The sequence below is a fragment of the Rana temporaria genome, chromosome 9 (assembly GCF_905171775.1).
Source record: "Rana temporaria chromosome 9, aRanTem1.1, whole genome shotgun sequence".
Lineage (NCBI taxonomy): Eukaryota > Metazoa > Chordata > Amphibia > Anura > Ranidae > Rana > Rana temporaria.
The window spans coordinates 14,764,594-14,777,729 of NC_053497.1; the positions used below are offsets into that span (position 1 = coordinate 14,764,594).

Consider the following 13,136-nt stretch of genomic DNA (forward strand, 5'->3'; position numbering starts at 1 on the left):
TCTTAAGTGGTTAAGAAGCGGCATTATGGACGCGCACGTGTGTGTCCGCAGCGAGCTCCGTGAGTGTGATTGCGGGCCCCTGTAGACTCTATGTCCGCGGGGATACCCGCGATTGTGTCACGGAGAGGAAGAACGGGGAGATGCTGATGTAAATATGCATTTCCCCATTCTTCCTAGTGACAGGACACTGATCACAGCTCCCTGTAATCGGCAGCGGTGATCAATGTCGTGTCACACACAGCCCATCCCCCCTACAGTTAGAACACATCCCTAGGACACACTTAATCCCTTCAGTGCCCCCTACTGGTTAACTCCTTCACTGCCCATCACATTTATGCAGTAATCTGTGCATTTTTATAGCGCTGATCGCTGTGTAAATGTGAATGGTCCCAAAATAGCGCCAAAAGTGTCTGATGCGTCCACCATAATGTCGCAGTCATGATAAAAATCGCTGATTGCTGGCATTACTAATAAAAAAATTATTAATAAAAATTCCATAAAAATATCCCCTATTTTGTAGACACTATAACATTTGCGCAAACCAATCAATAAACAGTTATTGCGATTTTTTTTTTAATCAAAAATAGGTAGAAGAATACGTATCGGCCTAAACTGAGGGAAAAATATGTTTTTTTTATATATTTTTTGGGGATATTTATTATAGCAAAAAGTAAAAAATATTGTTTTTTTTTTCCAAAATTGTCGTTCTATTTTTAGTTTGTAGCGCAAAAACTAAAAACCGCAGAGGTGATCAAATACCACCAAAAGAAAGCTCTATTTGTGGGGGAAAAAAGGACGTCAATTTCGTTTGGGAGCCACGTCGCACGACCGCGCAGCTGTCAGTTAAAGCGACGCAGTGCCGAATCGCAAAAAGTGGCCCGGTCTTTGGCCAGCCAAATGGTCCGGGGCTGAAGAGGTTAAAGTACAAACGTACATTTCAATGTAAGGCTAAGAAAATGGCTTGAATGAGGTCGGGCAATACGGCAATACACCAGACCAGCGTCACACGTGACGACATTCGGTGACCAGACAATGGACTTACTGAGACAACTTCTGCACAGAGTCTGAGAAATAACAGGACGACACAACGGCGTAACCTAGATCTACAGGAATGACGCAAATCCCCCCGGTCTTCATCACTTCTGCAACACAAATAGAGTCTTCGGTCAGCTTGGGAAATCAATATGTGGATAAGCAGTATAGAGCAAAAATCAAGAACGCAAATCAAAACGTATGGTGACCAAAGAACTCAACTCTTTATCAACGTACATAACATTCTGAGAAAGGTTTATAGGGGAAAAAAACACCAGTCGTTTTGATAGGACTGTATAAATACTTAAAGGGGTTGTAAAGGTAAAATAAATTTCCCCCTAAATGGCTTCCTTTACCTTAGTGCAGTCCTCCTTCACTTACCTCATCCTTCCATTTTGCTTTTAAATGTCCTTATTTCTTCTGAGAAATCCTCACTTCCTGTTCTTCTGTCTGTAACTCCACACAGTAATGCGAGGCTTTCTCCCTGGTGTGGAGTGACGTGCTCGCCCCTCCCCTGGACTACAGCAGAGTCAGGACGACCACTAACACACAGCTCCTTTCTCTATCTGCAATGTATAGAGCGTCCTACTCTCCTGTCATCCAAGGGAGGGGCGAGCACGACACTCCACACCAGGGAGAAAGCCTTGCATTACTGTGTGGAGTTACAGACAGAAGAACAGGAAGTGAGGGCAGTTAAATTTAAAGGGGTTGTAAAGGAAAAAAATGTTTTCCCTAAATAGCTTCCTTTACCTTAGTGCAGTCCTCCTTCACTTACCTCATCCTTCCATTTTGCTTTTAAATGTCCTTATTTCTTCTGGGAAATCATCACTTCCTGTTCTTCTGTCTGTAACTCCACACAGTAATGCAAGGCTTTCTCCCTGGTGTGGAGAAAGCCTCTTGAGGGGGGAGGGGGCGAGCAGGAGTGTCAGGACTCCCACTCCACAGCTCCTTTCTCTATCTGCAAAGTAGAGAGTGTCCTGACTCTCCTGCTTGCCCCCTCAAGAGGCTTTCTCCACACCAGGGAGAAAGCTTTGCATTACTGTTGAAAAGGGGGGTGGAGGGGGTACGTTGGGACTTTAAATGAGGTAATAGGTCAATTACCTTCATCCCTAATATATTACTGTGTGGAGTTACAGACAGAAGAACAGGAAGTTGACGTATTCTGGAAACCAGATACGCTTAAATTAGGCTAAGATACGAGCGGCGTAAGTCTCCTACGCCGTCGTATCTTAGGGTGCATATTTACGATGGCCGCTAGGTGGCGCTTCCGTTGATTTCAGCGTAGAATATGCAAATGAGCTAGATACGCCGATTCAGAAACGTACGTGCGCCTGGCGGATTTTTTTTACATAGTTTGCGTAAGGCTTTTTCCGGCGTAACGTTACTCCTGCTATATGAGGCATAGCCAATGTTAAAGGGGTGGTTCCACCTAAAACTCATTTCTAACAATATATTCGTAAGACCCGTTACACTGCGGGTAGGCTGGCTTCTTTTTTTTTTTCCCCGTACATACCGAGATCTCGGGGTCTCGTCCCTAGGCGGTGGGCGTTCCTATTTGATTGACGTTCCTCGGACGGGCGCATACGTGACGTCACGACTTTCCGAAAGAAGCCGAACGTCGCCGCGCAGGTGCCGTATAGAGCCGACTCTATACGGCGCCTGCGCGGCGACGTTCGGCTTCTTTCGGAAAGTCGTGACGTCACGTATGCGCCCGTCCGAGGAACGTCAATCAAATAGGAACGCCCACCGCCTAGGGACGAGACCCCGAGATCTCGGTATGTACGGGGAAAAAAAAAAAGAAGCCAGCCTACCCGCAGTGTAACGGGTCTTACGAATATATTGTTAGAAATGAGTTTTAGGTGGAACCACCCCTTTAAGTATGAACGTCGGGCCAGCGTCAAATTTTGCATTGTTTACGTCGTTTGCGTAAGTCGTTCGCGAATAGGGCTTTGCGTAAATTACGTTCACGTCGAAAGCATTGACTATTTGCGACGTGATTAGGAACATGCGCACTGGGATAAGTTCACAGACGGCGCATGCGCCGTTCGTGAGAAACGTCATTTACGTGGGGTCATGTTTTATGTAACGCCCACCTCTTGACAATTTGAATTCGGCGCGCTTACGCCGGCAGATTTACGCTACGCCGCCGCAACTTACGGAGCAAGTGCTTTGTGAATACTGCACTTGCCTCTCTAAATTGCGGCGGCGTAGCGTAAATAACATACGCTACGCCTGCACAAATTTACGTCCCCCTACTTGAATCTAGCCCAACATGTTCTCTTTCTAAGGAAAAAGTCCGATGGGGCATACACACGGTCGGAATATCCGATGTTGTCGGAAAATCTGATCGTGCATACGAGGCTTAATGCCCCGCACACACGATCGGAAATTCCGACAGCAAAAGTCTGTTGTGAGCTTTTGAACGGAAATTCTGACCGTGTGTACGCTCCATCGGACTTTTGCTGTTAGAATTTCCGCCAGCAAAGGATTGAGAGCTGGTTCTCAAATTTTCAAACGGAAAAAATTCCAATCGTCTGTAGAAATTCCAACACGCAAAATTCCGACGCATGCTCGGAAACAATTTGACACATGCTCGGAAGCATTAAACGTAATTTTCTCGGCTCGTCCTAGTATTGTACGTCACCGCGTTCTTGACGGTCGAAAGTTCAGAGAACTTTTGTGTGACCGTGTGTAGCTTGAGCGGAATTCCATCAGAAAAAACATCCAAGGTTTTTCAGACAGAAAATCCGATCGTGTGGACGAGGAATCAGAGTTTGATTTGGCTAAGTTCATCGACAAAATCATGTTATCCCTGATGTATAACCAGAGACACTTGCAAGCAGGGGCGTCGGGAGGGGGTGGCTAGGGGGGGCTGGAGCCCCGAATGTGACCCCGGAAAGCCCAGAGTCTCATGCTGGCCAGTCTCCATTGATAGGCCCGAGAGAGCCAGGAGCGCCAGGACCGATCTGACCCTGAGTGCCGCCGAATGTGGCCAAGTGCGGCCGAGCCCATAGCAGGTTCCGCCTTCTGGAGCCTGCGCAACGCCTATGATGGACGTCCCACTGGTCCAATGCCGGGACCCCGGGACGTGTGACATCCATTATAGGCGCTGCAGGCTCCAGAAGGCGGGAATTACAATGCTGCCGCCGCTCCACATCCCAGATTGGCGCTCGCGTTGGCTCTCCTCCCCTTCCCTCCCCTCCCCCCCAGGCTCCTAGGCTCTCCTCCCCTCCTCGGACGACTGACGGAATGACTGATTGCCTGCTGTGACACCGCACACCACGACTGAGCTGAGGTAGGTATGTAAATATCAGTGTAGGTCAGGTTGGTCAGTGTATGTAAGTCAGTGTATGTCAGGTAGGTCAGTGTATGTAGGTCAGGCAGGTCAGTGTATGTAGGTCAGTGTATGTAGGTCAGTGTATGTAGGTCAGTGTATGTAGGTCAGTGTATGTCAGGAAGGTCAGTGTATGTAGGTCAGTGTATGTCCGGTAGGTCAATGTAGGTAGGTCAGTGTATGTAGGTCAGTGTATGTCAGGTAGGTCAGCGTATGTAGGTCAGGCAGGTCAGTGTATGTCAGGTAGGTCAATGTATGTAGGTCAGGTAGGTCAGTGTATGTAGGTCAGTGTATGTCAGGTAGGTCAGTGTATGTAGGTCAGGCAGGTCAGTGTATGTAGGTCAGTGTATGTCAGGTAGGTCAATGTATGTAGGTCAGATAGGTCAGTGCATGTAGGTCACTACCATCAGTGTATGTAGGTCAGGTAGGTCAATGTAGGTAGGTCAGTGTATGTAGGTCAGTGTATGTCAGGAAGGTCAGTGTATGTCAGGTAGGTCAGTGTATGTAGGTCACTACAGTCAGTGTATGTAGGTCAGGCAGGTCAGTGTATGTAGGTCCCTACCGTCAGTGTATGCAGGTCAGGTAGGTCAGTGTATGTAGGTCACTACAGTCAGTGTATGTAGGTCAGGCAGGTCAGTGTATGTAGGTCACTACAGTCAGTGTATGTAGGTCAATGTAGGTAGGTCAGAGTATGTAGGTCAGTGTATGTCAGGTAGGTCAATGTATGTAGGTCACTACCGTCAGTGTATGTAGGTGAGGTAGGTTTCGGCCCAGCCAAAAAAAAGCCTGCATCACATACACCATCTCCCCCCCCCCCCCATTTTCCGGCCTTTAACTTCGGGCTGAAGCCCCTGGTCTTATTGCCACCTAGCAACGCCCCTGCTTGCAAGTCGCGGTAAATACATAAAGCAATACTTTTTATGTGTATTTTTTTTTATGCAAGGGAACACTTCCAACGCATTCACTCACCCGCTATTTTCTTAATGGATGTGACTTTCTTTGCAGGAAGTGGGCACACGGTACAGCTATCCTGAGGCAGTCCGGGTTTTAGGAATGGCTCCCCCCATGGCAGATGTGGTGCCACCAAAGTTCCATTAAGGAGAGAAGCTAAAAAGCAATAAAAGCTCACAACACCAAACAATATGCTAAAACCAACCACACATTGACTGGGCACAACATCCAGGGTGTTCAATAAACTGAAAACAAGCAGAACCTCCAGCAGAAGTGAATTTAGAAACCAGGCTTTGCTCAGCGCAGTCATGCACACGGTAAAAAATCCATTGAAGACTAAAAAACAAATAATTCCCAGGGCGATATAAAATGGTCTCACTGGCACGCGGGACGCTACGTACTTTGTAAAGCCCCACGTTACCCACAGCACTCCGTAAAAAACAAAGGCGCTGCTCTCCGCCGCTTTTCCAGTGTACAGCGACATCAGACCCGCTATATGCACCATGCTTCCACTTGCTATGACCAGAATAAAGGTGCCTTGGGTTTGTACCGTCATGGCGAACGTTGCCAGGGTGTTAAACGCGTGGCCAATGGCATCTACGTCTCGAGTATTCAAGGTAGAGGAATACGGGTGCCGCCTAACTATTCTTGGCTTGACTTTCATGCCTTGAAAACAGGAATTGATTATCCCTTCCAACCCTTTACCCTCCGGGACTTTGAAATCTGTCTTTGACAGATAGAGTCTAAGACACATGTAGATCGTTGAAGCGAAAAAGATAAGTAGATTGACCGACTGCGGTGCGTTGTGGTTAATGCCGGTGGGAAGAGTTAAAGAAGCACAATAAACAGCAAAGAGGAGCGTGTATAAGCCAATGCAGATATTTTGAAGGCACATCATGAAAGATAAAGCCAAGAAAAGGACAGCAAACACAGCCATGTAGGAGGGAGGAAGTAACTGCTCCTCCGATGTACTTGACTGGCTCATAAGGGAATAGCCTTCTACGACCTTTAGCATGGCCAACAAGCTGAAGAACGTAGCGTGTATTGTGTCATTAGCCCAAAAGGATGCAACCGACACCGCTAACTGGTACGCCGCCGAAGTGAACATCCAATTGGCTTGGCCACTGAAGAAGATGGTGACTGTGCCCAAAAGTTTGCCACAGAGGATGCTAGAGGACACCATGTTGGCTAAAACTCCGGCCATCACAAGGTGGTTTCTCGATACATGGTTCGAACAACTGACTTTTTTCCCAACCGGCAAAGGTTTCTTTCCAGCTCTCATGTTTGCAAACCTGACGGCCACGAGATAAATACTAATCGCGGTAACGATCATGAAGTTACTAGCAATGCCCGAGGAACCAAGGCTTGAGTCATTGTACAGGGCAAGGACATGGATGTTGGCGAGGCCAAGAGCAAAAGACAGTAGCGGTAAGGGTCCTTTTTTTCGGAGCGTTCCCACACATCCTATGATAAGAAAGGCACAGCAGATGGCGAGTAGACCCGGGAAAAGAGTTTCTTGTATCTGTCCTGACGCTGAAATGATCTTATTATCGACTAAGAGATGTACAATGCCACTGTTGCTCCAGAGGGCCGACACCGTCATGCATAAGGTTACTACCAGGGGCTCCGGGCTGAACTTTTTCTGAATTCCTAAAAGAAAACAAAAAGACATAAAGAATGTTCATTTTAGTATATTTCCTACACAGTCAACGTAAACCCTACTTGGATGACAATTATGCCGCGTACACACGATCGGAATTTCGATGTGAGCTTTTGGTCGGATATTCCGACCATGTGTAGGCTCCATCAGAAATTTTCTGTTGGAATTTCCGACATCAAAAATTTGAGAGCTGGTTCTCAAACTTTCCGACAGCAAAAGTTCTTGTCGGAAATTCCGATCGCCTGTATGCAATTTCGACGCACAAAAATCCGACGCATGCTCAGAATCATTGAACTTCATTTTTCTCGGCTCGTCGTAGTGTTGTACATCACGTTCGGAATTTCCGAGAACATTTGTTTGACGGTGTGTGTAACGCAAGTTTGAGCCACAGTTCCGTCGGGAAAAAATTCCACGGTTTTGTTGTCGGAATTTTCCGATTGTGCATTAGTCATAAGCCGCAATTTATCAAAAACAATTGACTTTTCTTAATAAAGAACTTTTTTTTTTAAATCTTTTTCCTCCTTTGTAACCCCTCCTGCCTACATGCAATCTAAACTTGACTGTATTTTTCAGGGTGGGTTTCCTCATGGTGATAACTGTGGACCATGCCTATGTAGTGTGTTACAATGGCCACTTGTGATCAGCATGGAAGCCCGGGTGATAAGGTGACAATTCAGGAGCAATTTTTAGAGACAGGTTTGTGATCCAACAAGCATGTGATGGCAGGGTTGGTGCTACCACTAGGCAAACAAGGCAGCCCCCCAGGGCGCACAGCCACTGGTGTTCCTACTCTCTTCTTTCTTCAGCAAGCAACTAAGTCTCAGCATCAGCAGGCAGCTGCCGCTCCGTTCGCACATAGTGTCAGGAAGAAAAAAAGAGGTGATCCCTGGTTCCGCACATCCATAGTAGCAGATCCCGGTAATCAGTTTCCACCTGATGCTGGCTGCTAGGAGGGTATTTAGGTCCTCCTTTACTAGTGCCTTTAGTGTTTTGCTGCTGAAGAGAGAGACGGAGGTGATCCCTTGTGCCGCACATTCGTATGGTCCTATGGCGGTAATAGAAGTGGCAACCTCAGCCTGGACTCTAACCAGGCCATGCCCCCAGCCAGGGGCGTACCTAGAACATTTGGCACCCGGGGCGGATCCAATATCTGGCACCCCCCCCCATGGTAAAATGTAAAAACACCCCACTGTGCCCCCTGCATACCTCTGCATCCTTCAATATCTCTTTGACACTACTGTGTACCCCCTCTCCACAACTGCACCACTGGACCCCTTTACATTACACAGCACCCTGCATCTCTGGACCCCTTTACATTAAACAGCCCCCTGCACCTCTGGACCCCTTACATTACACAGCACCCTGCACCTCTGGACCCCTTTACATTACACAGCACCCTGCACCTCTGGACCCCTTACATTACACAGCACCCTGCACCTCTGGACCCCTTTACATTACACAGCCCCCTGCACCTCTGGACCCCTTACATTACACAGCACCCTGCACCTCTGGACCCCTTTACATTACACAGCACCCTGCACCTCTGGACCCCTTTACATTACACAGCACCCTGCATCTCTGGACCCCTTTACATTACACAGCACCCTGCACCCCTTTACATTACACAGCACCATGCACCTCTGGACCCCTTTACATTACACTGCACTTCTGGACCCCTTTACATTACACAGCACCCTGCATCCCTGGACCCCTGTAAATTACACAGCACCCTGCATCTCTGGACCCCTTACATTACACAGAACCCTGCACCTCTGGACCCCTTTACATTACACAGCACCCTGCACCTCTGGACCCCTTTACATTAAACAGCACCCTGCATCACTGGACCCCTTTACATTACACAGCACCCTGCATCTCTGGACCCCTTTACATTAAACAGCACCCTGCATCTCTGGACCCCTTACATTACACAGCACCCTGCACCTCTGGACCCCTTTACATTACACAGCACCCTGCACCTCTAGACCCCTTTACATTACACAGCACCCTGCATCTCTGGACCCCTTTACATTACACAGCACCCTGCACCCCTTTACATTACACAGCACCATGCACCTCTGGACCCCTTTACATTACACAGCACCCTGCATCTCTGGACCCCTTTACATTAAACAGCCCCCTGCACCTCTGGACCCCTTACATTACACAGCACCCTGCACCTCTGGACCCCTTTACATTACACAGCACCCTGCACCTCTGGACCCCTTACATTACACAGCACCCTGCACCTCTGGACCCCTTTACATTACACAGCCCCCTGCACCTCTGGACCCCTTACATTACACAGCACCCTGCACCTCTGGACCCCTTTACATTACACAGCACCCTGCACCTCTGGACCCCTTTACATTACACAGCACCCTGCATCTCTGGACCCCTTTACATTACACAGCACCCTGCACCCCTTTACATTACACAGCACCATGCACCTCTGGACCCCTTTACATTACACTGCACTTCTGGACCCCTTTACATTACACAGCACCCTGCATCTCTGGACCCCTTACATTACACAGAACCCTGCACCTCTGGACCCCTTTACATTACACAGCACCCTGCACCTCTGCACCCCTTTACATTAAACAGCACCCTGCATCTCTGGACCCCTTACATTACACAGCACCCTGCACCTCTGGACCCCTTTACATTACACAGCACCCTGCACCTCTGGACCCCTTTACATTACACAGCACCCTGCACCCCTTTACATTACACAGCACCATGCACCTCTGGACCCCTTTACATTACACTGCACTTCTGGACCCCTTTACATTACACAGCACCCTGCATCTCTGGATCCCTTACATTACACAGCACCCTGCATCACTGGACCCCTTTACATTACACAGCACCCTGCATCACTGCACCCCTTTACATTACACAGCCCCCGCACCTCTGGACCCCTTACATTACACACCACCCTGCACCTCTGGATCCCTTTAGATTACACAGCACCCTACACCTCTGGACCCCTTTACATTACACAGCACCCTGCATCACTGCACCCTTTACATTACACAGCACCCTGCATCTCTGGACCCCTTTACAATACACAGCACCCTGCATCTCTGGACCCCTTTACATTACACAGCACCCTGCATCTCTGGACCCTTTTACAATACACAGCACCCTGCACCTCTGGACCCCTTTATATTACACAGCACCCTGCATCTCTGGACCCCATTACATTACACAGCACCCTGCATCCCTGGACCCCTTTACATTACACACCACCCTGCACCTCTGGATCCCTTTACATTACACAACACCTTTGGACCCCTTTACATTACACAGCGCCCTGCACCACTGGTCCCCTTTACATTACACAGCACCCTGCATCTCTGGACCCCTTTACGTTACACAGCACCCTGCACCTCTGGGCCCCTTTACATTACACAGCACCCTGCATCACTGGACCCTTTTACATTACACAGCACCCTGCATCACTGGACCCCTTTACATTACACTGCACCCCTTTACATTAGACTGCACCTCTGGACAGTGCAGACCCCTCCCTACAATACAGACCCCCTACAGAACCCCCTTACAATACAGACCCACCCCTACAGTTCAGACCCCCCCTACAATACAGAACACCCCCACAATACAGAACACCCCCCCCACAATACAGAACACCCCCACAATACAGAACCCCCCCACAATACAGAACACCCCCCCCCACAATACAGAACACCCCCACAATACAGAACACCCCCCCCCCCACAATACAGAACACCCCCACAATACAGAACCCCCCCACAATACAGAACCCCCCACAATACAGAACACCCCCCCACAATACAGAACCCCCCCCCACAATACAGAACACCCCCCCCACAATACAGAACACCCCCACAATACAGAACACCCCCCCACAATACAGAACACCCCCACAATACAGAACACCCCCCCCCACAATACAGAACACCCCCACAATACAGAAGACCCCCCCCCACAATACAGAACACCCCCCCACAATACAGAACCCCCCTCATATACAGAACACCCCCCCTTACAATAGTGCCCACACCCCCCTTGCCTTCAGACCCATGATCATCAGCGCGCCGCGTGTTACACTACACACATAGGCAGCACAGCACAGGGGGAGGCGGCTGCAGCTTCACGCTCCTAGGCTGTGTGACTGTCAGTGTCAGACAGTCACAGCCGTATCTATCAGAGCCGCGGGCGCTGCGCTGCCACAGAGAAGGGGATAATTGCAGTCCCGGGTATGGATACGGGCGGCTCGCACGAGTCACCCCCCCCCTGAAAAGCCACGCTTCAGCTGTGTCTTACCTAGACTGCCGCTAGCGCTGCCTCCCTGTTACCGCGCTACCATCATGCCGCACGCTACAGTCCTCTTCATTCGCGGAGGTGGGGGGGGGCGTCGGCCTGACACCCCTCCAGGGTGTGGCACCCGGTGCGGCCCGCCCCCTCCGCCCCATGCTTAGTACGCCTCTGCGGGCCCCAGCATTTGTTACCCAACCCCCAGCGCAAAGTCATGGGTATGGAGATCCCATGGGCCAGATTCACAAAGAGATACGACGGTGTATCTACAGATACACCATCGTATCTCTGACTTACACTGGTCCTATCTATGCGCCTGATTCATAGAATCAGATACGCATAGATAGGGCTAGATCCGACAGTGTTACAATGTGTTACACTGTCGGATCTTTTTTTCATTTTAAAAATGGCGCCGGGGGCGTTCCCGCTGATTTACGATAAATAATATGTAAATCAGCGAGATACGCAAATTCACGAACGTACGCGGACCCGTCGCAGTGTTCTTACGTCGTTTCCGTAGCGGTTTTCCGTCGTATACTTACCCTTTCTTTTATCAGGCGCAGCCAATGTTAAGTATAGCCGACGTTCCCGCGTCGAATTGAAATTTTTTAACGTCGTTTGCGTAAGTCGTTCTCGAATACGGACGGACGTCGTTTACGTAAGCGTGGCAACCACTCAGTGGGAGCAATGCACGCCGGAAAATTTTGCGGACGGCGCCTGCGCATTTAAATCGGCGCGGGAACGCGCCTGATTTAAATATGACACTCCCCTAGCCGCGGAATTTGAATTCCGCTGGGGGATTTAGGATCCGCCGTCGCAAGTTTGGAGGTAAGTGGTTTGTGAATTAGCCACTTGCCTCCTAAACTTACGGGAGCGGATCTTAATTCACGTAGAACGAGCGGATCTATAGATCCGCTGAGCTACGTGAATCTGGCCCCATGTGTGTGGGTAGTATTTTAGCATCATCAGTAGTCACTCAATTATATGAAGGGCTTGTTCTTGATGTTTAATTAAAAATAAATTAAATCAAAAGGATAAAGGGCAAAAAAATAAAAAGTGAGATGGAAAAGGGGGGTTGGGGGGAGAGAGTGACAGGGGAAAAAAAATAACAAAAACAAAAAGGGATGTGAAATGTAAGGAAAGAAATAAGAGAAAATAACTAAATAAAGAGATGTATGGATATGTGGATGTAAAATAAGCATGAGAAGGTAGTGACGGATAGTGTGATGAAAAATAGAAAGTAATAACAAAAGTGAAAAAAGAATGTATGTGAACATCCCTTTTGTTTTCTCTCTCTCTCCCCTCTAACCCCCCCCATTTTCCCTTCATTTTTCTCTCTCCTTTGGTTTGCCCTTTACCCGTTCATTTAATTAATTCTCAATTAAACAGCAAGAACAAGCAATTGTATACACCTGTCAGCCCTTCACATAACTGAATGACCAACAATGATGCTTAAATACTCCCCACACGCATGGGATCTCCATCCCTAAAACTCCTAAGCTCTGGAGGGGGGAAAGCAAAACGCATTAGCGCGTAGCCTGGGTGCCACTCTGATTACCACCATATGACCATACGGATGTGCGGCACTAGAGATCACCTCCTTTTTCTCCCTTGAGCAGCAAAACACTGATGGCACTAGTGTAGGGGGGGGCTAAATACCCTCTCAGCAGCCAGCATCAGGTGGAAACTGATTACTGGGATCTGCTGGCTGCTGGGAGACACCTGCTGGTGGACACCTGAACTACCATTCTGGGAAGCACAGTGCCATCAGCAGGTGAACACTTAGTTAAACCCTCCAAAGCTATAACAACGATAGTGCCCTAGAGCTTTAACAAATACATTTTATCCATAGGC

General features: G+C 48.7%; 1 protein-coding gene across 1 annotated transcript in view; it reads right to left on the minus strand.

Moving 5' to 3' along the window:
- The window catches only part of LOC120913121, a 68,990-nt gene that overhangs the window by 41,286 nt on the left and 14,568 nt on the right, over nt 1–13,136 (minus strand). The window contains exons 3-4 of the mRNA XM_040322840.1: nt 5,336–6,967; nt 1,043–1,142 (exon numbers count right to left, since the gene is read on the minus strand). Coding sequence (XP_040178774.1) covers nt 1,043–1,142; nt 5,336–6,967 — 1,732 coding nt within the window. The remainder of the gene's footprint in view (nt 1–1,042; nt 1,143–5,335; nt 6,968–13,136) is intronic.